Consider the following 26,534-nt stretch of genomic DNA (forward strand, 5'->3'; position numbering starts at 1 on the left):
TTCTCCCTCACTTTCGACACTTTGGACTGGGCTGCTTTCAAACCCCTCAACTACCATGCTCTCTCCTGGCTCAGAACCTCTGCACACACTCTTCTCTCCCCCCGGAATCCTCCTACTCTCCCTCTTCAGGCCTCTGCTTAAAACCCTTCATGTACCTTCCAAGCTAGGCCGGGCCCCACCTCTTATAAGTCCTCATCTACCTTCCCTTCCTAGCATGACCACGGTCAGTAATCATGACATGTGAGAGGAACTGCATACTGGCCACCTCCCTCACCAGAAGGTCAGCTCCATGGGGGCAGGGCCATGTCTGCTCTGTTCACTGCTGTATCCCTCAGTGTCCAGCTCAGGGCGAGCACTTAACTCAACAGGTTTTTTTGTTTTTTTTTTTGCGGTACGTGGGCCTCTCACTGTTGTGGCCTCTCCCGTTGCGGAGCACAGGCTCCGGACGCACAGGCTCAGCGGCCATAGCTCACAGGCCCAGCCGCTCCGCGGTATGTGGGATCTTCCCGGACCGGGGCACGAACCCGTGTCCCCTGCATCGGCAGGCGGACTCTCAACCACTGCGCCACCAGGGAAGCCCTCGACAGGTATTTTTAATGAACCAAATTCATCATAGTAATGTACACAGCTAAAAAGTGAAGTTCACTTTTAATGATTTCAACACAGCAGATTTAAACTAAACTGAGAAACCTTCCACTATTTCTACAAGCGGCCCTGTAGAGGAAAACGGGGGACAGCACTGCCTGCTGCACCCCCCCATCCCTTGGCCTATTTCCAACAAGGCAGACTTTCCTTTGAGGGCTCCAGTTGGTCTTCAAAATATGTCGGTATTCTGTTTTGTACGGTGATTTTTAAACCGTATGTAAAAGCTAGATTATACTGTAGCATTGTTTCAGAACAGTTATGCCAACAAATCTGAGCAAATGATGGTGAAATGCTGGCGCCAGTCTGAGAGCGCAACCTTTCAATCATCCCCCTGTTCACTCCTTCATTCCTTCAGCAAATATCTCCCAAGCTCCCTGCTGCAGGAAGCGCTCTGCCCATGCTGTGCCTCCCCGCCTCAGCTGGATCTGTTGGAGCAGTCAGTGGTTCCAACTTCCAGGATTCCTACCAATTAATGCCTTCCCAAGAGACACAAAGGAAACTGGTCTTAGCAACACCTTACACAGACAGCAGTTTGCCTCCGTGGCCCACACTGCATCTGGGAACCACAGGAGGGGCTGGGAGGTTTCAAAGGTAGCTTTAACATCGGTGCTCTTACCCATGACCCAGCTGCAACGACACACACCAAAATGAGCCCATAGGATGGGTTTTGGAGAAAGCTTTAAAACATCAACTTGTCAAATGAAGCTTGAACTTTGTTTCTGGGTTTAAACATGCAGAACCCATAAACTCTAATGTTTTTGAATGTCTTTACTCAACCCACTTGAATTTTCCACAGGGCTACTTACAGATGAGAAAATACAGGAGAACTGCCCTGTTCCTGTATGTGGGGTCACCATGTGGCTCTGGTCCTATGACACTGCTACCTCGTTACCACCATCACTTCCCCTCCCCGCCCCACCGAGATTCCAACCGGACCGACCACCTGAATTCATCCTTTCCACCAGGCTCTTCGTTCACGCTTCCACACTGCGCAGATGCTGTCCATTCCCCGCAGAACGTCTGCCCCAACCCCAACTCTTCCCTAGACCTCCACTCAACTCCAGCATCACCTCCATGAGTGAATCCCAGCCCTCTCTGCCTCCTCAGGTGTTGGTTGCCACGTGGACCGTAGCTGAGAATGCCCACCGACCCCCACCAGGCCCTGGTTTCCTGGAGGAGCTCGTGGAGCCCAGCTTGATCTCATCTGAGCCCCTGATTTTAGGGAGACAAGAATAAAGGTTCAAAGAGGACCTGTCCAGGTCCTGTGGTCAGTTACGCAGCCTGCATTTAAGACCTTAATAGTCAAAACAATTAACCACCTGGAAAGAAGAGCTAGAAGATCGAGGGAAACTGGACAAGGAAACCGACTACATTCCACCTCTTTCTGAATCAAATTCTAAAGCCGTATTTCATTCACTGTTTGAGAGGAATCCCCAGAATGTCAAACTCCTCCACAATCTTAGCAGTAAGATTAAGCACCAGGGGCTCCTCTTCACTGTTTGAAACTGACATGATAATCCTAGGAGGGCACCATGCGGAGAGCTTTGAACTGTGGGCTCACGCCCCTATGTAAGAGGAGAGGGACCCAAGAGTCTCTGTGACTTCCCACGTCTAGTTTCGTGTTGATCTTCTAGTCCCGTCCAATTAGGAACTAGACTGGGCAGCTGGAGGAAAAGGCAGCAAGGCCTATGATACGAGCCCATCAATGCTTGCCAGATTCATCCTCCCCCTCGCCGGCGGCTCCCCTTCCAATAGATTTTGGAGGCTTTCCTTGTCTCTGGCTATACTCTTGTCCTGGGGCTGGAAACACCTTTATTTAACAGGTGACTCTCAGAACATCTTTTCAGCCCAGACTTCTCCGCTACTCTCCACACTCCGACACCCAGCTGTCTACTAGACGTCGGCCCTTAGCATCTCACATTTAACGTGTTCAACACAGAACTCAGCATTCCCCCAGCCACGCTCCCCACAAGCCTTCCCTCTCTCGGTAAATGTACACTATCCACCCACGCGTCTGTTCAGGCTAGAAACCTAGGAGTCATCCTTGATTCCTCGCCTTCCCTCACCTTCCACATCCGAGGCATCAGTACCTTCTCTCGGCCCTGCCTCCACATTTCACTCTGACCCACTTCTCGGTGGCTCCTTTGCTGTAAGGATGGTCCAAGCCTCCATCTGGTCACATCTGGACAACTGGAATATCCTTCTGACCGTTCCACCTGCTTCCGCTCTTGTCCCGCCCCAGCCCATCTCCGCAGAGCAACCACTGCTCTTTCTACGTCTTAAGTCACATCACAACACCCCTCTGCTTACAGCCCTCACTGGGTTCCCATGGCCAGTGGCATGAAATGCAACCTCCCGCCATGCTGCACAAGGCCCTACGTGAACTGCCCTTTACCTGCCGCTCTAGCCTCACTCACCTCGGGTGTGCACTCCTGCCACACTGGCCTGGCTTCTGGCATTTGAACGCACCAACCTGTTTTCCATTTCAGGGTCTCTGCAGTCACTTCCTTCGGCTGAGACCATTCCTGCCTCAGATCTTTGTGGGATGCGCCCTTCACATCCCTCAACTCACAAGTCACCTCCTCAGAGAGGCCCTCCCTACTCATCCTACCTAGAGCTCTCCCTAAGGCACTGTCTACAGAGTCTCCCTATGTAAGGATCTTCACAGCCCTCATCCGCACCTGAAATGACGATGTTCGGCACTTTGGGTCAACTGCCCATCTTCCCTGCGCTAGAATGCTACTGGCTCCAAGGGTGCGGGGGCTCTTCTTTTGCTTCCTGAACACACACCTAGAGCAGTACCTGGCAGGTAGATACTGCTCGTGCATCCCAGGCTCTGCCTTAGCAAAGGAGATTGCTCCCTACTCAGGTGTGCTAATACTCACATTTGTACAGCACTCTATAATTACAGAGTCCTTAACATACACTTTTATTCAGCTATGCCTCAGCAACTGGGAGGTAGGTATCTGCCTCTCAGAGATGAAGAAACCGAGGCTCAGACGCCACCTGGCATGGGTAGGGCTTCCCACGTGCCACACTCTTCCCACTGCAATGGCAGCCACCCCCTGCCGTCTGTCCCCACACTAGCCATCCATCCTAGCTGCCCCTATGCCCCTCGCCTGCCAAGCACACAAAGGCCTTGGTGCCTTGGCTCACGTCATCCTGCCCCCGTTCCACCAAATCCTCCTCAACAGCAACTTCCAAACTCCAGCTCTAGGCTTTATATATCAAGACCCTGTCTCAAGTTTCACCTCTCCAAAGTAAACTTCCCTGGACCAGGATTTCTCCCAACTTCACTTAATTAGACTACAAACGCCTTGAGGGCAGGAATCTGGTCCCTTTTTTTTTTTTTTAATAACCTCAAGGGGTGTTTGGCCAAGAAAAACCAAAACCCTATTTAACTATACTAACTGGCTGATCCAGTAGGGCAAGCCTGAGCAAAAATTCACAGTAGAACAAATCTGTTCACTTCCTAGCCTTGGGTTTTCACATTTACACAGAAAGGTAAATTTTCTCTATGAACTACAATCTCACTTTCAGAAGACTAGATTTCTAATAAACTTCCAAGAAATCACATGAGAAATACATACCTTAACCTGCAAATCAGGGCAAATAAGCAATTATTATTAATACACCGGAGCTATCATCTCCCATGCTCTTACAATGTATTAGGCACTCTGCTATGAGTTCTTTAAGGAGTAGACACTGTTACTACCACCCATTTTACAAATGTGGATGCAGGTTCAGAGAGGACAAGTAACTTGTCCAATGTCACACAGCTGGTAATTGATGAAATAGGGGTTCTGCCCAACACTCCCTAATCTTGCTCTACATCACTACACCCAAATTCTTCTTTCTGCTTCATTGGAAAACATCACTAAAGTACTTTAATCTATCCACCTTTTTTAAAAAGTATTTATTTTACAGGAGTTATAATTAAGGTCTATAAAGCACTTTAAGATCCACGCCACAGGGGCCCAAAGGATACTTGTGGTCTTTATGTGGATCACAAAACCAGTCATCTTGTCCTGGCCTTCCCAACATTTCTTGAGACTGTTTTCCTGTCTCCTTGGAGAAACATGCTGGAACTAAATTCAATCTCCAGTGACTATGAAACTCCTGTGACATCTGAGCCTGAGGGTTCTGTTTCTTACTTGACTCAGTACATTTTACTACAGGTGTGTCTCTGACTAAGAACAAGGGAGCTCATACAATAAAAGAACACCCAAAGCAGAACATTTTTTTTTTTTTTTTTGCATTACACGGGCCTCTCACTGCTGTGGCCTCTCCCGTTGAGGAGCACAGGCTCCGGACGCGCAGGCTCAGCGGCCATGGCTCACGGGCCCAGCCGCTCCGCGGCATGTGGGATCTTCCCGGACCGGGGCACGAACCCGTGTACCCTGCGTCGGCAGGCGGACTCTCAGCCACTGCGCCACCAGGGAAGCCCCAGAACATGTTTTTATTATCCACAACATGCAACTCCTCTTCCAGCTCAGAATCTCAACCATCAACTGGGGGGAAAAATGTGAAATCATGGCATCAATTTCAACTATTTAACTGGAATGCCAACAAGGGCGGTCAGATCAGCAACATGGAGAAGCGGGTGGGGAAGGAATTCTGGTTCCAGCCCTGGCATCAATTTTTGGAATGACCTTGGTTCAACACTTGCTTCTAACCTCCCAACAATAGAGATTTAAATAATCTCAAGGAAAAAGAATATAGTTAGCACCCAACAAGATAAAATCACGATACTGGCCTAGATTCAGAATGGCCAAGAATTCCACTTCAATTCAACAAAAAATGATAAAGTATAAATATATAACCAGGGACTTCCCTGGCAGTCCAGTGATTAAGACTCTGTGCTTCCAGTGCAGGGGAGGCAGGTTTGATTCCTGGTCGAGGAATTAAGGTCCCACATGCCGCGCAGCCCAAAAAAATTAATTAATTAATTAATTAAATATATAACTAGCTCATTTAAAAAAATAAAATCATGAGCTGAAAAGAGCTTTTCAGCTGACCAAGCAACTGATTACCAGTAAGACATCACTCAAGGAGTTATAATAAAAATACTTTTATCCCATAATTCAAAAAGACACATGCACCCCAATGGTCACTGCAGTACTATTTACAATAGCCAGGTCATGGAAGCAACCTAAATGCCCATCAACAGACACATGGATAAAGAAGACGTAGTACATATATACAATGGAATAGTACTCAGCCATAAAAAGGAACGAAACTGGGTCATTTGTAGAGACATGGATGGATCTAGAGACTGTCATACAGAGTGAAGTCAGCCAGAAAGAGAAAAACAAATATCGTGTATTAACGCATGTCTGTGGAACCTAGAAAAATGGTACTGATGAACTGGTTTGCAGGGCAGAAATAGAAACACAGATGTAGAGAACAAATGTATGGACACCAAGGGGGGAAAGCGGGGTGGGGGTGGGGGTGTGATGAATTGGGAGATTGGGATTGACGTGCATACACTAATGTGTATAAAATGGATAACTAATAAGAACCTGCTGTATAAAAAATAAATAAAATTCAAAAACCAAAATGCTTTTATCTACTGCAGTAAGAAAGGGAAGAATGAAAATCTCCAAGCAACCCTGTTCTTTCAGTTTTACAAAGCGGCTGCTTGTCCAATGTGGCACTGGATCGCTTGCTGTGCTTCTGAATTATCAGATACCTGACTTTCCAGTTGCCAAGTCAAATCACATTTGTCCTTCTAGTGAGCTGTCCTTTTAAGAAACCTGTCTGAACTGGACTGTGAGCCCACCCTCCCATCCTTGACCTTCACACAGTGCTTGGTACACAGGCATTTAGCAAATTTCTGGTAAATAAAATTTTATAATTATCATTGCATTTCATAATTTTAAATTCAAGCATGTTGTTACCATATGGTTTTTCTATGCCAAGTGGACTGAGCATATCGTCAGTGCTAACTCAAAAAAAAAAAAAAAAGACTCATTTCTTAAAGGCTGTTATCAAATAAGCTCATTTGCAAAGGAAAAAGTGACTTTTCAATTTCCATCATGTTTCAATCAAATACTTTTAATAAAAGCCAAGAGAAAAGGTATATCTAAAAAGCACATACCTGGTAGGTCACTGTATCCATTTGACTATTCCAACAGCTTAGGAAATCCAGATTTTTCAATGTTTTGAAAAGGAAATTAGTATGATCACATAGTTTATTTTCTAAATGAGATAACTGAAGCAACGGGCTTAGTAGCTGGGCCAGAGACTGCTGGCTGGCACCCAGTGCCGGTTTCCCCCTTTTTCCATAGTAAAAGAACTTTTAGCTGGGCATAGGGCCATAGAAAGCCCGCGCACAGCAACGAAGACCCAATGCAGCCAAATTAATTAATGAATTTTTAAAAACTACTGAGCAATCAATATGACTTGGAAACCAGTTAATCAGCACAGATGGTGGTGTAGTATTGGAGCTACAGCCCAGAGCGCCCTGTTGTATTAGGACATTTCCCCATTAGTTGCTGGATTGTGGCAAAATATGGGAGCGGGGGGGTGTCCTATAGGAAGAGTGGCCAGGGCAGTGTCGAAGGACACTCGGAAGACGGGGGAAAGCTCTTACCAACCAGAAGTATTTTGAAAGTTTAACAACTAGCACTACTTTATTGGTATACACTGGCTAAGCATCCGTCCTACTTGGGCCTGTCATTATTGGGCTAATACGGTACATGCTTATCACAGCTACCACCTCCGGCTAGTCCACGCCTTCTTACCTGCCTGGTAACACACTGGTAAGTCAAAACCATAGTCAGAAATGTGAGGGAGTTCCACAAAGACCTGGTGGGTTCAAGTCCTGGCTGGACCACCTATTAGCTGGGTGTCATCTGCATGATTATCTGTGAAATGCTCCTATCTAAGTTTTCTCATAGGGCGTCGCAAGGATCAAATGAAACGTCAAATAACCCTGTTAACTCCAATGCAGGGATGAAGCACTACATGTGCTCTTATCAGTATCTGGTGAACACACATTCCAACAAGCCATTCTAATTTTAACAAGTACATTTTAACAAGCATAGGTCCAGGTGGGGCACAAATGCTGAAGCCATGAGGAATCCCAACAGCTTGGGCTTAACACGGTCAACTCTAGCTGTTGAAAAGATTCCAGCAACTCTGCCAGCTGAGGAGCCTATAATAATATCAGATGGTAGGATATAGTTTGTGATAGAAAGTCATGAAGAGCAGCCAGACACACCTCCGGAATCAGCCGTGATCATTAAAACAATGCTGGGCACGCCACTGCACCAGGAAGTGATCCTCTACCTAAGGTGAAAGGAGGAAGGTATAAAATTCTTCACTGCAGCACTGCTTTTAACGGCAAAAGATTCAAAAATACCTGAATATCCAGATTGGTTCAGTGAATCATGGTTCATCCTTAAAAATGAACACTATGCAAACATTAATAATACTAAAGAAGCTCTTTATTTACAGCAAACAAGCTCTAAAATATGCCGAGAAAAAAAAAAAAGCAAGGTTCAGAAGAATACACGTGGCATGCTATCATGTGTAAAAAAAAAAAAATGTAAATCCTTTCACAGCTGTCTGCAAATTTATAAGCAAATATAAACATATACAACCAACTAGTAAAACAACTGCTGTCTCCAGGAAGAATAGGATGACTAGAGACCAGAAGTGCAAGGGCAATCTTTTTTCAGTTTTTATATTTGTACCATGTGAGTATATTACCTATTCAAAGGTAAATTTAAAATGTAATTTTAAAAATAATGTTGGTTGATGGACACTGGCTTATTAAAAGCCTTGCAAAGAAAATGACAGAGATAGATGGTCATGGAGGTTAAAAATCAGTGCCCAAATTCCACTCCTGGGCATATACCCTGAGAAAACCATAATTCAAAAAGTCATGTACCACAATGTTCATTGCAGCTCTATTTACATTAGCCAGGACATGGAAGCAACCTCAGTGTCCACTGACAGATGAATAAAGAAGATGTGGCACATATATACAATGGAATATTACTAAGTCATAAAAAAGGAACGAAACTGAGTTATTTATAGTGAGGTGGACGGACCTAGAGTCTGTCATACAGAATGAAGTAAGTCAGAAAGAGAAAAACAAATACCATATGCTAACACATATATATGGAATCTTAAAAAAAAATGGTTCTGATGAATCTAGGGGGCAGGACGGGAATAAAGATGGAGATGTAAAGAATGGACTTGAGGACATGGGGAGGGGGAAGAGTAAGCTGGGATGAAGTGAGAGAGTGGCATGGACATATATACACTACCAAATGTTAAATAGCTAGCTAGTGGGAAGCAGCTGCATAGCACAAGGAGATCAGCTCGGTGCTTTGTGACCACCTACAGGGGTGGGATAGGGAGGGTGGGAGGGAGACACAGAGGGAGGAGATATGGGGATATATGTATATGTATAGCTGATTCACTTTGTAATAAAGCAGAAACTAACACACCATTGTAAAGCAATTATACTCCAATAAAGATGTTAAAAAAAAAATCAGTGCCCAGAAATCATGAAAAGGCAAACCTCATTAACTGCATAGGACAAGCTCACACGTGCTTTCTGTAGGCAGCTGCAGGCAGGCAAGAGTTAGAGACTGAGTTTCACAGCCCATTCCAGACGTGTGACGACACACCATAAAGAGGCACATAAACCCGTACCTACTGTGTACCAGGCACTGTGCTGGCCGGCCATCTGGGCGTTACAATCGAGTGCAAATGTATTGTAATGGACAGAGGCTGTGAGACATACTGAGGAGGGACACATAGTTTTTCAAGGCTGGAGCCCGCTGTGTCCCCCTTTGCCTGGCAAACTAATAAAGCTACTCCTTTCTACTCTTCCAAAAAAAAATTTTTATACACACACACACACACACACACACACAGTGAGGAGAGGAAATCCAACCAGCTGAGAGGGTGGACAAGCTTCCACCACAGTCAAGTGAGGTGCAGAATAAAATGCAATGACATCAGAAAGAGGAACCGTCACCTGGCTATAAAAGTCCAGGAAACTGACAGCATTCAGGGGAACATCTCAGCTATGGAGAAACAACACAAAATGCTCACCCCTCACCTCTTCCTTTAGAAGGGAATGAATGTGCCCAGTTCAGGAGCATCTCGATATGCAGGGTTTAAGTGCGGTAAGTACCTTTGACAAATAGCTGCAGGGTTCAATAAATGCCTTTGCCTTAGATGCTGTGGACACTGTCCCGACCCAGCCCGCAGCAGCCACCTGCCACAGGGAAGAGCGGGAGTGAGTCACTGCCTGAGGCAGTACCTCACCTTACATCTAATCTAAAGCATGAATGAGAGGTGTGGAGGGAGCCTGGGTGGCTTGTTCAGAAACAGAGTGGGTAGGGATTCCCCATGGGGAACACACAACCGCTTCTGCGTGCTCAACCGCAATCCCAGGCCCGGTTCCTCATGGAGAAACGGTTATCTCAGAAACTCAGGATGGCAACTCTTTTTTTTTTTTTTAATTTATGTAATTAATTTATTTTTTGACTGCATTGGGTCTTCGTTGCTGCGCACGGGCTTTCTCTAGTTGCGGTGAGCGGGGACTACTCTTCGTTGAGGTGCGCGGGCTTCTCATTGTGGTGGCTTCTCTTGTAGAGGACAGGGTTCTAGGCGTGCGGGCTTCAGCAGCTGTGGTTCGCGGGCTCTAGAACACAGGCTCAGTAGTTGTGGTGCATGGGCTTAGTTGCTCCGCAGCATGTGGGAATCTCCCCGGGCCAGGGCTCGAACCCGTGTCCCCTGCATTGGCAGGTGGATTCTTAACCACTGTGCCACCAGGGAAGCCCAGCAACTCTTTTTGATGAGTACAGATTTTCAAAGAAACTTGGTGGAACTTGAACAGATCTGCTTAAGCTTCCGGTGACATTTTATAAAAACAGACACATTGGCTAGATTGATCCCTGCAAGGGTGGGCAGTGGAGGTCGAAGACAGGGAGGGGCTCAAGTGTGGAGAGACCTCTGGACACTAGGAGGAGGAAGGATGGAGGGGCAGCTCTGCCAGTAGCTGGCTGCATGACCGACAACAAATCCTAGGCCTCCAGTTCTTTACCTATAACATGAGAGAGACGGACTACCTTTCTAGATCATTCCCTGGGTTCCTTCCTAACTTCTGCAGGGGGTAAGTAGTTTTGGTAGTAAAGCAATCCACAAAAGCAGTATTGGGTAATATGACTACTCTTTGTGCATGTGTGGGGGTCAGATTTCTTTTAAAGCACGTTTCTGTTTTATTTGTGAAGAATGACGCACGTCAGCCTCCACGTTAAAGCAAACACAGATAAATCAGTCCCAACCTCTTGCCTTCAGAGGGCCCACAATTCAGAACCACCAGTAAGCTTTATTTTGACAGCTCCCAAATAGCTTACTAGAAATTTCATAATGAAAACATCGATAAGAACAAAGAAAGCCTATTAAACTCAACAGATTCTGGGCAATACAGAAATTAGTCATTAGAAATCCGAAGAGACAAGGAACAGAGGAAAAAGATAATCGAATACCTGGGAGCATCTTTAACAGGGCTCTAAAGAAAGCAGGGGGTGGGTGGGTAGGGAGGGTGGTATGAACAAAGTATTTGCAAGACAAGCTAAAGCCAGCCTTGCCACCAGGGACAGCTGTCAGTCTAATCTGATGTTCCCGAACACACGCTTCCTCCTGAACATCAACCCATGAATGTGCCACTGTCACATCAAACCTCAGCTGCACCTGCACTCAGTGTGCCACTGAAATCGGTCTCATTTCAAAGCTACTAAGAGGTAGGTAGGAAGAGTAGCAAGATAAAAGAAACAAACGGCCAGTTTTGTTGAATCTGTTGCCATTTCCTCATAACTTAGCAAAAAACTTAAAACAACTTACTTCGGTTTTTCAAAGAATATGCAGTGAGGAGCCCTAGGGTTCCACAAACGGAGCCAGGGGCACAGCTGCTGAAATCAACCAGGAGCCGTCCTTTAGGAGATTGGAAAGACATACTAAGCTAGGAGACGGAATTTTTTGTTTTTTAACATCTTTATTGGAGTATAATTGCTTTACAATGGTGTGTTAGTTTCTGCTGTATAACAAAGTGCATCAGTTATATGTATACATATATCCCCATATCCCCTCCCTCTTGCATCTCCCTATCCCATCCCTCTAGGGGGACACAAAGCACAGAGCTGATTGAGGAGATGGAATTTTTAACATCATAAATTTATTAAAATGTTAATTCCATTGCCACTAATCTTCTGTTAGAATATCATATCAGATGATATGATTTAGCACAATTCTATGTTTAGGTATTTAAGTTTGGTTTATCAATATTTTATGCCCTCATAATAGGGCCATCCTGAAGGGTAAGTTGTGACAAAGTGAGAGTGGCATGGACATATATACACTACCAAACGTAAAACAGATAGCTAGTGGGAAGCAGCCGCATAGCACAGGGAGATCAGCTCGGTGCTTTGTGTCCACCTAGAGGGGTGGGATAGGGAGGGTGGGAGGGAGACGCAAGAGGGAAGAGATATGGGAACATATGTATATGTATAACTGATTCACTTTGTTATAAAGCAGAAACTAACACACCATTGTAAAGCAATTATACTCCAATAAAGATGTAAAAAATAAATAAATAAAATAATAGGGCCATCCTGATTACGGGGCACTCCAGAAGAAGTTTAAGGAGTACAGGGGTGTTCACAACCATGTGGGTGTTTAACACTACTGAATTGTATACTTTAAAATGGTTAAGATGATAAATCTTATGTGTATTTCACCAGTTTTTTTTTTTTAAAGTAGTAGTACTAATATCAGGGCATAAAGGATCATTCTAAAGAAATGGTCATCCCACTTCCTATTTTCTACAAGACTTCAGTGTATTTGGGAAATTAACTCAAAGGGCTTAACAAATGCCTTTTGGGTACTCATTTCTGTCTATCAGATTGGAACCAAAAGTGGACAAGCCATCGGCCTCGCTCTTAAGAAGCTCACAAACCGGCAGGAATAATGTCCAGCAGGAAGACATTTAGAGAGTGCCTTCCATATGCAGGGGATTTGGCCAGGCCAAGAGGGCAAACAGGTGCGTGTCTTACGTGCAAGCACCTATACATACATCAGCAGAGGCTAACTAACGCTGACCTGGAGAATTCTGAGACTCAGCTGGAAGAAGTGCTACGGTCATCTGGAGTGCCCCCAGTTGGCAGGGGGGAAAGGGCAACAGTGGCTGTGTATTTGCTATCGCTATACCAGGCCATTATGGGGGAAAGACATTTAAAAATGTGAGATACTGTTCTATTAAGAGCAAGACCACAGGGTACAGGTTCAATTACAGGAATCGCCTACCAAGATGTAGATGTGTATGGCATAGCTCCTGGTGGACTGGGCATCGGGCAGCTGGGTTCCAGGGCTCACGCCGCTGCTACCTAGCTGTCGCTCGACGTTCCTGGGTGTCAGTCACCCCTCTGCAGAGAAAGGGTTGTGCCGGTCAGCGGTTCAACCATTTTCTCAGAAGCCCTGACTGACAGGGGAGATGAACAAGTATGGGGGCATAGCCCAAGATGACCGCCAAAAGCTTGAACTGCCTTTAAAGCCTTGGGTTTTATATTAAAAACTTACTCATATTTCATTCTGCACTATACTGAGATAACTTTTTTTTTTAATAACTCACCACCATGCCACCTCCGAAAGACATTTCCTAATGAATCTGTGGTACACCCCAGGGTGAGGGTGGTAAGGTCCTGAAGAGCCACACTTGCGTAACTGCAGAGATATTCTATATCCTTTTGGATTCAGATTTACCTCAAGCTACCTCTTTAGCCAATAACACTCATCTTGAAAGAAGAGACTGAAAACTGCCAGTATTTTAGGAGCCACAGTGCCATTTAGTCTCGTTTTCTACCTCCCTGACAACTCAACAAGTCCATACGTCATTTTTGTTCAACGCACGCAGTGAAATGCTGCATACGTTGACCGTGATCGCCAAGACAATCGGGCCAGGGAACAGGAAGCCGGGCCCCGGCACCCCTGCGTGTTGCCCACTCACTCTCACCCAGCATGGTACCCACCCACCTGCCAATGCCCCACCCCCACCATGTCCACCCAGCCTGCAGGACACACGGATGCTGTGCTGTCTGAGACAAAACCAGATTCTGGAGCTGCAGATACTCCTACATGGGAAACATCCACCCAACACATAAGAATTTAACAAAATAAGAAGCTGTGCTTCTCTGTAGCTCAAATATGGCATAAGAAACTGGAAATCCTTAAAGGTTTTGCCTTGTTTCCATCTTCTCTTCCTTCCTCCAAGTCCCGTGTTTCCCCTTCCTCTCTTCAAGGCAATGGGATAGTTCCCATCTATCTGTGAACCTCCCCCCGGACTCTGGGGGCAACTTCACCTTTGATCTGACTCCCAAAGGGTAACCTCTGCTGTCTGCCAGACAGTAAAGATAAGATAGCTACAAAACTCTCCCACGTGAGGGGATTATAGTACGACTTTACTCTAAGGCAGCCAACAACAGGAAAGGCTAGTGTTACTGGACGTGATGGGCATGATGCTAAGGGCTTCACACTCACTACATTCCATCTTCACAACTCCACGGGGTAGTTATCATTAGTGCCTCCATTTTACTGATAAGCACAAGCAACTCGCCCAAGGTCAAGTCCACAGAATGGGAAGCAGCTGGGATTCAAACCCCATACTCCTTTGCCTCTAGAATGGAGTTCTTACTCCTACAAGGCAAACTTCTATGCAGGTATTGAGTAAATGAGGGTTAATGATCTATTACTATTCACTGAGAAATTAAAAGCAACCAGAAAAACCTCACAGTCTCCCACCAAGATCACTACCCACCGACCTGCATCTGGGCCCCTTTATTCTGTGGTGTGATGAGCTACCTGTGCTCCAGTAACCACTGGTGTATCCCTCTCACCTACTCACAGACATCACACCAGCCATTCTCCCCACTCCTGCCTTCACTTTTCCCTTTCTACTGAATTATCCTCATCAGTAGACCAGCTCACTGTCACCTCCTCCCCTCTTAAAAAAAAATAAGATTCCCTCTTAACCCCAGTTTCCCCCCCAGCTCTTGCTCTGCTCCCCTCTTCAGCTGGGTCCCTATTCTTCGCCTCCAATCCCTCTTCTAATCTCTCACCAACCCAGTCCAAACAGGCATTGCTTCCACTCCACTCCACAAGGCTTCTGATAAGGTCGCCAATGGCCTCCCTATCGCTAGGCCAGGGATCAATTCTCAGCGTCATCTGACACGACTGACTGATCACTCCCTCTCTGAAACACCTGCATCATGAGGCTTCCAGGATAGCACATCACCTAGCTCCCCATCTTACTGGCCATCCCTCTCCGTGCCTGGCGCTGGTCCCCCCATCTCCCTAACCTCTACGTGGGGAGTGCCTTGCATCTGTGTCCTTAGTCTCTATCTTCACCTCCTTGGTGAACTCATTCATTCAGCCCACCATTCTAAATACAACCCAGGAGCCCGGGGCTCCACTATTTGTATCTCCAATCCAAACCTTTCCACCTAAACTTCAGACTCGTATTCTTCGACTGCCTTCCCAACAGCTCCACTTGATGTCCAGACATCTCAAGCCTAGGATCTCCAAAATTAAACTCAGCATGAAGGCTCTTCACCCTAAATCCATTTCTTCTATAGTCCACCCTAAACCATTGAATGGCAACGGTTTTCTCTTCCAACTTTTCCCTCTCTCTTATGTCTAGTCCATAGGAAATCCTGCTGACTGTACTTTCAAAATATATCCAAAATCCAACCACTTCTCACTATCATCACTGCTGCTATCCACTATCAACTCTTACCTATTATTAAAAGGACCCTCCTCATTAAGATCATTACATCTATATACTTGAGTCTATTCTTAATAATGTAGCAGCTAGAGAAATCCATTTAAAATCTAAGTCAGAATATGTCATACTCTTCTCAGAATCCTCCAATGGCTCCCCATCTCATTCGAGAGTAAAAACCAGTCTTTCAAAGTCCTATAAGGCTCTACACAATTTGGCTCCAAGGAGACTATACAGGCTTCCTTGCTGTTCCTGAACATGCTAGGCATGCTTCTGCCTCAGGGCCTTTGCGCTTGCTGTTCTCACCACCAGGGATACTTTCCCCCCCAATATTGACATGGCTTGCACCTTCTCAGTGAAGTCTTCCCTGCCCGATGGCCAATCACTCCCTACCCCACTCCCACTCTTTGGTCCCTCTCTCCACTTCATTTTCCCCTGTATCACTATTACCATCTAACATAATACCCCTATTTATCTTGTCTCTTCCATCAGAACCTAAGTAGGAATTTTATCTATTTTGTTTGCTGCTGTATCTCTAGCCCTAGACGGTGCCCAAGCATTTATTAGCAACTTTTATATGGGAAAAAGAAGAAGCTGGTTATGGTTTTTCTAGCTAGTCCAGAGCATACTCCCCTCCAAGTTTTTACTTGGTCCTCATGTTCAAGTAAGGATAAAAATCCCTATTATCTTTTAGGTTGAAATATACAACATACATGCACATACATAGAAATAAACGAGCTTAGGAAAGACCAATTTCTTACCCTATGTAGTGAAAAACCTTCTCTGTTGGCTTCTGGTTGGTGGTGTGGCTAAGCTGAGGGGATCATCCTCTGAGGGTCCCCAGGACACTTCTCCACACTCCCACACCCTTTCTCAGTTCATCTCTGTAGCAGCCTTGGGCCCTTTCTGAATACACGGCTTAGAAAGTACTTTTCTTTCTAAACTGGCTGGTCTGATATGGAATGCGAAAAGACTTTACCACGTGCTGTGCTCCAGCTGGCCCCCAAAGTCTTCCCTTGAGGTCTGGACCGTCTAATTCAGTGGGTCTCTCCTTCGGTCTTCCCCAGGACCCTAGCCTTGATCCTCTAGAAGGCCCAACAGAGTCCAGAGCCATCTGCTTTTGCACTTGTGGGTTCGTGCAGAGACTCTTCATCACGCAGATCTGAAAGCCAGATCTCAACTTTTTCTGAGTATTGTCCTAAGTCGGCCCGTGGGCCTACTCTCACTAGCAGCCATGAGGCCTCAGTGGCAAAGCCATTTTCCTAGAATCATGTCTGCATATCCACTTGAGCACATCTAAACCTCTCTAAGCTTTTCCTTCTTTAAAAACTCTTAGGTTTATTTGTGTCCCAGCAAAGGTGAATTCCATACGCCCAATCAATAGTTTTTCAACCACCTCACATTCACTCCAGGTATTTTAAATATCTTTTCCTACCTATCTCCAATCTCTCCAGAGCCTTGTAGAATTCTAAACATTTCCATTTCACTACTTCAAAATACCTTTGTTCTCAAGGGACAGATGAAACTACACTGCCAGGAGGAGGGGGGTCAGCCATCACCTGACAGGACGTATCAGTGGGAAGGGGACCCAAGAAAGATTTTTTTTTTACTCTCCTCAGCAAAGACAGGGAGTACAGAACTTCAAACTCCCAGTGCTACCGAATGGGCCATTCACACCAAGGAGCTACCGTTCCACACCTACACTATGGCTCACTCTAATGGGATCCTCTAGTTAACTTTATATCACGTTGCTTTATCGAGACCACAGAAGACTGACCACTTGATCAATGGCAGTAAACCCTGAAGACAAGGACTCTGGTTCTGCAAAGACAAAAGGTTAACTGGCTCAGGACACCTACAGTTCAGTGACATCCTACGCTCTGGGTCTGAAACAATTTTTTATCATGTGTATCTCTCTCTCTCTCTCTCTCTCACACACACACACACACACACACACACTCACTCACACACACGATTAAAATAACTTCAGTGGGCTTCCCTGGTGGCGCAGTGGTTGAGAGTCCGCCTGCCGATGCAGGGGACGCGGGTTCGTGCCCCGGTCCGGGAAGATCCCACATGCCGTGGAGCGGCTGGGCCAGTGAGCCAGCGCGTCCAGAGCCTGTGCTCCGCAATGGGAGAGGCCACAACAGTGAGAGGCCCCGCGTACAGCAAAAAAAAAAAAAAAAAAAAAAAAATAACTTCAGTACAAATGAATGTCCTTTTCAAAATGAAGAAACTGTAGCAACATTGATATCGCCGAGCAAGCAGAGACCACAGGTACATAGGCACTACCCTGTGCTTTGTTTATTCTTCATATCACTAACCAATGTGCCCCTTGCATAGTATACCAAAGTTTATTTTTATTTCTATACTCCCAGGCTTATATAGGCAATTTCTCTAAAAGGTTTTTCTTATATCTGAAATGGCTTTTCAAAAAAAGTAATCTTCGGATTGTATGACATGTAAAACATACCCAGCTGGTTGGCAAATAAACATGCGAGCAGACAACCAGGGCTCCATGTCACTTGTTTTTGCCTTCCGCACTTCCTTTTGTGGCACTTTCCCCATTCCCCCTAATTCAATTCGGAACAGTCATCTTTACCATTTAATTGGTTTTTGAGACTTGAAGTTTTCTAAAGTCTTTTTGCCAATTTGGGATTAGAGGAAGTGACAGCAGTATCCAACACTGGAATCCAGTACTGTGGCCGTGCGGGGAAGGTGGGCTGCTACACCGTGGCCTATGAAGGTGTCATTCGGCAAACACACCAACCACGCATCAGGTGAACTGATTTAGAATCGTCTTGCCCTGTTTATCGAAACGGAAAAGCCAGACAGCAGTGGTTTAGATGGTGATCATTCTACCCTGTTACTAGGCTAATAAGGACCAACACTGGTGAAGAGCCAATTGACCTGTCCCAGTTCACAACTAATTAACAATTAGCCTCAATTTAGTTCCAAGAGATCTCTGTATGCAATTCTAAATGCCAGTTTAGCAAACAAACATCTGCTAGAACGTGACTTTCACACTTTGTCCCTGCATCTTTCAGCTTTAGGCAGCTTCATCATCAACAAATCAGATCCAGCTTTGCACAAGCTCCTTCCTACCATACATTAGTGCCAAACAAAGGACTATGAAAAATAAATCGTCATCAGCCCTGCCCTGGGTGGAGTGCACATTACCCAGACTACCAGGAATAAGGTGGGAGCTGAGACTTTGAAAGTCACAGAGGTCTGAGAAGATCTGGAAACCAGACAGCATGAATCACTCCACCCTGTAACTGCACAATCCACCCTCCGTGGGTAACCTATGCCCGAAGTCCCTGCCGTCCGGAACCTCATCATCCCCGCACCAGTCTGCCCATTCATCTCCTTTGCTTACTGAAACCCTGCTGGTGTTTATCTACCGCGTGGCAGCTACCAGAAGGCCACAAGGCGTGGTTCTTCTGAGGTGTACTTTCCAAACATGTAACTGTAGAATGGATGCGAAGGGAGGATGGACACTTGAACATTATCAAAATCAAACCCCAAAGGAGAAAGCACACACTGCACAGGCCAGGAAGCATGGAAGATGTGGACTGAGAACCAACTTGCCCAACATGTCATGGCCACCTCACCTCTCACAGCCTTGGTTTCCACATTTATTTAACACACACACAAAGTGCTTATTACTCTGAGTCAGGACTAGTCTAAGGTGCAATTATCCTCACTTTACAGCTGAGGAAAGAGACCCAGAGAGATGATGTATTGTGATTTATAATAATACATTTGGCTTTCCTTCCACAGTTCCTGCCACAGAGCTCCTAAAACCCTTGGAATTTCCTAAGTGAGGAGAGCGACAAAGATGTCTTTTGTTATGGTAATGAGATGGCCAAGGGACTGCACCTGGGAGGGGGGCTGGTTGCCAGGAGAACCAGGCACTTGATTAGAGGGCTGGAACTTTCAGCGCCACCTTCCTGACCTCAGGGGAGGGAAGAAGGGCTGGAGGTTGAGTTCAATCAGCAATGGCTAATGATTTAATCAGCTGTGCCTTATGTATCGAAGCCTCCATAAAAACCCAAAAGGATGGAGTTTGGAGAACTTCGGGGTTGGTGACCACGTGGAGATTTGGGGAGAGGGGCGTGCTAGGAGAGAGCACGGAAACTCTACTTTCCCCATACCTTGCCCTATGCATCTCTTCCACCTGGCTGTTCTTGAGTTATATCTTTTTATAATAATCTGGTAATCTAGTAAATAAAATGTTTCTCTGAGTTCTGAGAGCCACTCTAACAAATTAATCAAACCCAAGAAGGGGGTCATGGGAACCTCCAATTTATAGCCAGTCCGTCAGCAGAGGGGACAACCTGGACTTGACATGAGCATCTGAAGTGGGGGAGAGGCAGTCTTGCAGGACTGAACCCTTACTCTGTGGAATCTGATGCTATCTCCAGGTACAGAGTGTCAGAATTGAGTTGACTAGTATCTGAGAATGGCTTGGCGGTGTGTGTGGAAAACCCCTACATGCTGGAATGCCGAGCAGAATTGTAGGTATCCTGCACACTGTCACAGCTAGTAAATGGCAGAGCAGGATCTGATCCCATCTAGCTCTAGACTCTAGTTGGGATCTAGACTCTAGCTCTAGAGTCTGCTCTTATCCACTACACTATTTCTGCCTTCTGTGTGAAAAATAAAAGCTCATCTAGCTCAATCTTAGAAAACTTTATGAACAGATGGAAACTAGTACAATAGATCTGAACTGAGTCTAGAATTATACTTTTTATAAAGAGATTCCCCAAATCACCTTGACGGCCAGCCAGATTTGAGAACCCCTAAGGTTCCTCGCAAATATAGTTATTTGATTCTAAACTTTTACCCCAAAACACAAGGGTAAGATGAGCAGTAAAGCTCCCAGGGCCCTTTACTGCAGGGCTCAACCTTGACCACCCTCCCAAAAGGCCATTAGCTCTCAGCTGAGAGTGATCCACTTGGTTCACCATTCTACAGCTCTCACTGGAGGGGGTCAGCAGCTTCCTCACCATTGCACTTAAGAGCTCCATGTATCCAAGATTCCCTTACTAACCATGAATAAGTAAAGCTTTAGCCATCAATTCACAAGTGCCCTCACATTCTTACTTCCATCTGCCCTCCACACCCTTGTCAAGTAGCTTCCAGGATCTTACGCTACGGCCATCCTTCTCTATCTAGTCTCGTTTTAACAACCAGCAGATCCTGAGTACGCACTGCAGTGCAGGTCAGCCTGTATTTCTGGGGTTAAGTTCTAAAGTCTGCCTTTAAGGCAAAAGTCAAGTGTAATTAAAAATCACCTATAAAAAAAAAAAAATCCCTTAGCTGGGACCTGGGCCCTTGAAAACTCAAAAACCAAGAATTGAGGTCTTGTGGAGTCTTTGCGTTACCACCATAGCTTCTCTTTCCCTGGGGGAGCAGAGACCAATGCCTACCTACGGTGAGCAGGGAAGGACAGAGGGCTAAATAAAGGGATTTCTCCGTCTCTACCCTGGGCTGGAAAAATTGATTTCACAAGTTAAATTGAGTGTATGATATGACTCCATTGTACTTGCAAGGCATATGCTACGTGCCATCAGGCAAAGAAATGAACGTTAAGACCCCTGACCTCACATAACCTATAATCCAGCTGGGGGAGATTAGATCATCCTCTGAAAATGGCAGATAACCGATATACACAAAACCATCAGAATGTGATACGAAAGGATACGGACATTCAAAGGAAGAAGAAGTGCTGTAGTATGGGTTGGGCTCAAAAGGCTTTCATGGAGAAATTTAAACTGGTTCTTACAACATGACTATGTTCTTCAAGGTGGGCTGACTCGGAACCAACCAGGGTTCCAGGTAAAACTGACCCTGTCACTTAAGCAAAGGATAGTATTTTCTATTATGTCTCCACTTTCTATCTTGAAAGTACCAGATAATTCACCTGCCACTCCGTCCATAGCAATATGTTAGGTCAAGGTTCTTAGGGGAACCAGGCACCATAGTTCCAGTACTATTTGGTTACAAAGCTTAAATTAAATCTTGATATTATTGTTACGCTAAAATAGAGAATAATACAACTAAGAACACAGTACTTGCTTCTTTACAATAGTGTAACACTTTATTACATGAGCATTTCACCTGACTTTCCCGACATATTACACATACCACAAAAATACTTTTCTTTTTTGACCCTAAGTCATTACTTGGATGGGTTCACACCAGCCTGTGTTCAAATTCAACTTGTCCATTTCTGCTTCCTTGCAGAGTCCTAAGATCTCCTCCAAGTCTCCCTGCCCATTTTGTCTCTTTCTCGACTCTGAGGACTCAAGGTGACTGAGACAGTCCCTGGACGATGGCCCTGGGCCACATGGCACTCTGAATGAATGCAAGGAAGCAAGTACTTAAGTACACATCCTGGACACAGTTCTGATCCTGGGCTGGCTCCAGTCACCCCTCACTGGGCTTTTTCAGAAGGGGAAGGAGTGACAGGCAAAGAAGGACCCGGAAGCTGATCCAAGGCCAGCTGGAATAAGGGTCAATAGGAAGAGAGTCCAGGCACAGATATTTAAATAGACAGCCTGACCCACATGGGGAGCAATTTAATAAATCAACCGCACATAGCACATTTCCAAAATTCAGATGCTGGCCAATTTCTCCAGGTCTGAAGGACGCTTCTGACTTTTCCTTTTAGAGGTGGAATGAGCGTGAGTCAGAAATACCAAGTTCAAATCCAGATTTTGTTGATTCTGCTTAAGCGCTCAAGAGACTTTAGACATTTCCTAACTTTCAGCTTCAGTTTCTTCATCTATAAAGGGAGCTAGTTGGACTAGATGATCTCTAGTTCAGTAAACACGATTTTAAGAGCGGAAGCATCGCAAGTCTGAGAAAAACCAAGAGCAAATGTTAGAGTCAGAACAGAAGCGACAGTGAGCCTGGAGAGCCTTAGGAAGATGGCAGTGATCAGAAAGTTCCCCAAAATAAGAAAATGGCAATTGGATTAGACCCAGGATTGCTCCCTGAGGATATCACTTATCTCTTCCTTCCAGATTCTGCCCTGCAGTCATACACAGATCCGTCTCTTCCCAGAAGAGCTAAGAGGGATGATTCACGGGATGGACATACCCACAGATGCCACCCCCTACTTTCTACCTAGGCAGGGTGACTCAACTGTAACTACCTAAGAGAAATGAAAGATTCCAAGGTCCTCAGACCTCAGTAACTCAGCCAACCATCTCATAACCTTTTGGAGTCTGAAACTTCTTTAATACACAGCCGAGGAAAGTTTACAAGTCTCTATTTCAATTTTACAGTCCCCAGAGTTTTAGGAACACCCAGCATGTTTTAAGGCTCTCAGATACAATATTATTCTGTTATAAAATGTTAAGTAGAGTTTAAGATGTTATTAAATATTTAAATGGCATCGTAGAAAGTTTAACCCGCAAACATCTATGGTTTGTTCCCATAATTCTGCATTCATCTGCTATGCCCACACATCTTTGGTATTTTACTTCTCCTGCCTCAGTAAAGTCCCCTGTTGAAGAAATTAACTTTTGTTATAAGTCTAAGATGGATTAAAGTTAAATTGCTTTGAAAATGGGTTTCATAAATGTGACTAAGTTTAAATTACCCAACCTACAATAACCCTTGACTTTACTCTTTGGCAGAGTGAGAACCACAGGATGTTTAACACCTGTGGAGTAGCAGGGCACACAGTAGGAATTCAGTTACTGCTTCTAAATGCATCAGCATTTAGTCAGCAAATACCCATGCCAGGCAGGAATCAGGCACTTTGCATGTTATCTCTTAATCCTCACAACAACCCTATTAAGCAGTAATATCTCCGTTTTACAGATAAAGACACTAAGGCTCAAAGTAACAGCTGAGAAGGAATTCTGAGCTCAGGTCTCTCTCACCAGTTCCCTGAAATACGCCCGCTGAGCTTTTCCATCAAGTACAGAGTTTAGGAAGCTGGCCCAGAAGTTGTGAGGTCTCAGCCTCACCGGCTGTTATTTACACACATCCTTTACTGACAAAGGTTACAACTGATGTGGATATGGCCTGTGTGTGCTGGTTCTCCTGGTGGGGCCAATGCTGCTGGAATACTTTACCAAAAGAAGCGATTGGGGGTGGGGAGAGGGGAGGGCTGTGGGGGTGGGGGAAGCAGCATTTGACATAAACCACAGCCCCTTAGAGTGTGGTTACTGCCACACTCTGAGCTCGAAGGAAAGATACAGCCCCCTTAAAGTGAGCTGCTCTTCTCCTTCAGTCCCTAAGAAGAGCATTTCTAGAAGGCATCAGACCCCAAACACAGGCTGCTTCTTACTTACTTGCAGCAGCTCTAATAGAGAAGCCCACCAGAGAGAACAAGCTTTAGCAAGCATGCGGCTAACCTTAGTGACAACAGAGATCCTGGCTGAAGTCACGTTTTGCAAATCTCCACCAAGACACTTTCTTGCCCCAGTACTTCCCCTTCACAATCTTTGCTTGAACAAGTATTTCAAGGAAACCACCAGCTTCAGTAGGCGTCTGGCGCAGAGAATGCTAAGGAGAATGTATTCCCCCCTGCGGGCCCACGATCATTTCTGCACTAACAAGTTCATTCTCCATATGGGTAGATGCACATCTACAAGCTCAAGTATTCAGAGACACTAAATGTCATCCATTCACTGAGTTACCAGAAACCACCTTCCATTTCAAATTTACAGCATAACCATTATTTCTACTGAGAGAAAGCAGAGTATACGCAGCTGGCCAGGCCTGCAGACCACCCCCAACTAATTTCTTTGCTTCACTAGCAGGTGTTACCAGAAAAATCTGACTTTAAGATTCAGGGACCCGCAACATTCACCAATTACAAAGTTCTCAATTGCTGAAATCAAGAGGTTTCCTCCAGCCCTAAAATCCCATTCCCCTCTCATAAACACAAAGTCCTCTCTCCTGTAGCTGCACTTTGCTTTCTTCGCTCTGTTGGTCCTGGAAGGACCTCAGTTCAACTAAAGGCCTGTGGGGAGGGGGGACCTTTTGTGAGTTTATTTTTCGGTAGCACAGATCAAGAATGTAGCTCACAGCGATTACGGCGACTAAGCTCCCAAATATCCTCTCCAGCCTAAACAGTTTGATCATGTGGGAACCAAACACTGTCTCCAAAGAAAAAGAGAGGCTAAGAGTGCCAGTCTCCACATTCTCCAGGGAAGAGCACTGCTCTGCCATGGTGCGGGGCTGTCACTTCCAAACCTTGTTTGCAAAGCACCAGCCCGGATCGGACATTTTGCTTTCACCCCTCGGCAGGGCCTGCCCAGTGCAGGGGCCCAGAGGGTCTCGGGTGGCGCCGGACGCTTTGGGGCTTGGGCGACGGGTCGGCCACACCACTAAGAGGGTCTTGTTTTCTCAGCTGATCTAGCCTGCGAACAGGTGCGTGGTTAGTTCCATCTTTTTGAAAAGGGGAAAGGCATGTAAAAGTCTCTCCTACTGGAGCACCCGCCCTTCGGGGAAAGCCTCGCAGGACGTGATGAAAGGTGGCTTTCCAACTTGTGCGGGGCGCGCGAGTCTGCGGGGGGCCGCGGTGCTCTCTGTGAGTTTGGGAAAGGCCTGGATCTCCCTGAACGACCCTCCCAGTCACCTCACCGCAGCGTACAGCGGCCCTCCACCCCACGTCACCCCCGCCTGGCACACACGTGAAGCTCAGCAAAGCATGCCACCTGCCGGGTTCCCAGCAAACGCCCAGAGGGAAGGACAGCCGGAAAACACTTTGTTTAAAAAAAAAAAAAAGTAAACTCTCCCGGGGCCGAGGACAGCCCCGCCTGGCACCGGGGCCGCGGTCCGCAGGGGTCGGCCCCCGGGTTCTCCTCCTTCCGGGGCTGAATCGGGGGGAGGCGCGGCGCCGGGCGGGGCCGGAGGCGAGCGCGCGGGGCGTCGGGCTCCGCTCCCCCCGGGGGCCGGCGAAGTCCCGGGCGAGGCAGGGCCGGCCGGCGGGAACGCGGCGCGCCCTCGCCCCGGTTCGCTCGCGGGCCGGCACCCCGATGGGGTGGGCAGAATAGGGGAACTCACAGCCGCTTGTCCTCGGGCTGCAGCTGCCAGTGCATGGCCAGCGAGAAGCCGAAGAGGCTCCCGGAGTCCCCGGTTTTCTCGATCACATTGTCCTCGCGGGTGTCCAAGTTGAAGGCGGCGCCGAGCCGCGGCAGGAGCCCCGCCGACAGGTAGAGCAGCCACAGTCGCCCCGCGGCCGCCATGGGCCGGCGCACCGGGAGGGGAGCGGGAAGCTGCGCGGCCGCCCTGCGCTGCGGGCTGGGTTCGAGGCTGCCGCCGCGGCCACCTCGGTGTCCTCTCGCCGCCTCGCCCGGCCCCACCCCCGGGACGAGTCGCGCTCTCCGCCAGGCCGCTCCCCCTCGCGGGCAGCTCCCGACCACTGAATGAGCCCGTTGTTCTCTGGAGACTCGTAGGCGTTTTATCAAGTGACGAGGACGCCGGCCCCGCCCCGGCCCTCCCCACCCCCTGGCCCCTCCTCGCACGCCCGCCGCCGGCACCTTCCCGGCCGGCCCGGCTGCGGTGCGGTGCGGCGCGGAGCTGCCCCTCCCTGCCGCCCCGCACCTGGCCCGGAAGCTGCGGCGGGGAGACCCGGAGGCGAGCTGCGGGCCGGGCAGCCCCAGCTCGGGTGTCCTCCTGGAGAGAAACACTTGAATTGTGGCTGCCATTCGGCGCAGAGCCGGAAAGGGGTTTACTACCTGTTAGTAAAGACAAGTGCTGGTGATGCGCCGGCCCTAATGGCCCGGAGCCCTGGGCGCTCGGCGACCGAGGCCCACGTGCAAATGCAGGCTGCCTTCATTCATTCCGCAAGTGTTTATGGAGCAATTAACGCGGGCCAGGTACTTGGGGAATGGAGCTCTATAGATTCTCCTCGGCCCTCAAAGAGCTAACCGTCGAAAAGGATAACAGCACAAATAGGGCTGTGCAATTGACAACGCGCAGCTATTATCTCATTTCATGCTCCTAACAATCCTATGAGGTGGGTGTTTTCTTTTTGCAGATGAGAAAACTGAAGCTCAGCCTTGCCCCAGAGCATCCACAGATCTGCGTCCAGGTGGAAAAGAGAGTTTGTGGGAGA

General features: G+C 46.9%; 1 protein-coding gene across 3 annotated transcripts in view; it reads right to left on the reverse strand.

Annotated features, from left to right (window-relative positions):
* Window positions 1-25,846, reverse strand: part of ITGA6 (integrin subunit alpha 6) — a 76,487-nt gene extending 50,641 nt beyond the window's left edge. For 2 of the 3 annotated variants that reach the window (XM_067741527.1, XM_067741528.1), the window contains exon 1: window positions 25,481-25,844. In XM_067741527.1, coding sequence (XP_067597628.1) covers window positions 25,481-25,662 — 182 coding nt within the window. In that variant the 5' untranslated portion in view covers window positions 25,663-25,844. Of the gene's footprint in view, window positions 1-25,480 lie in introns of all 3 variants that reach the window. The other variant, XM_067741529.1, reaches the window with a different exon arrangement.
* Window positions 25,847-26,534: the final 688 nt, after the last annotated feature.

The sequence above is a fragment of the Pseudorca crassidens genome, chromosome 6, assembly GCF_039906515.1.
Source record: "Pseudorca crassidens isolate mPseCra1 chromosome 6, mPseCra1.hap1, whole genome shotgun sequence".
NCBI lineage: Eukaryota > Metazoa > Chordata > Mammalia > Artiodactyla > Delphinidae > Pseudorca > Pseudorca crassidens.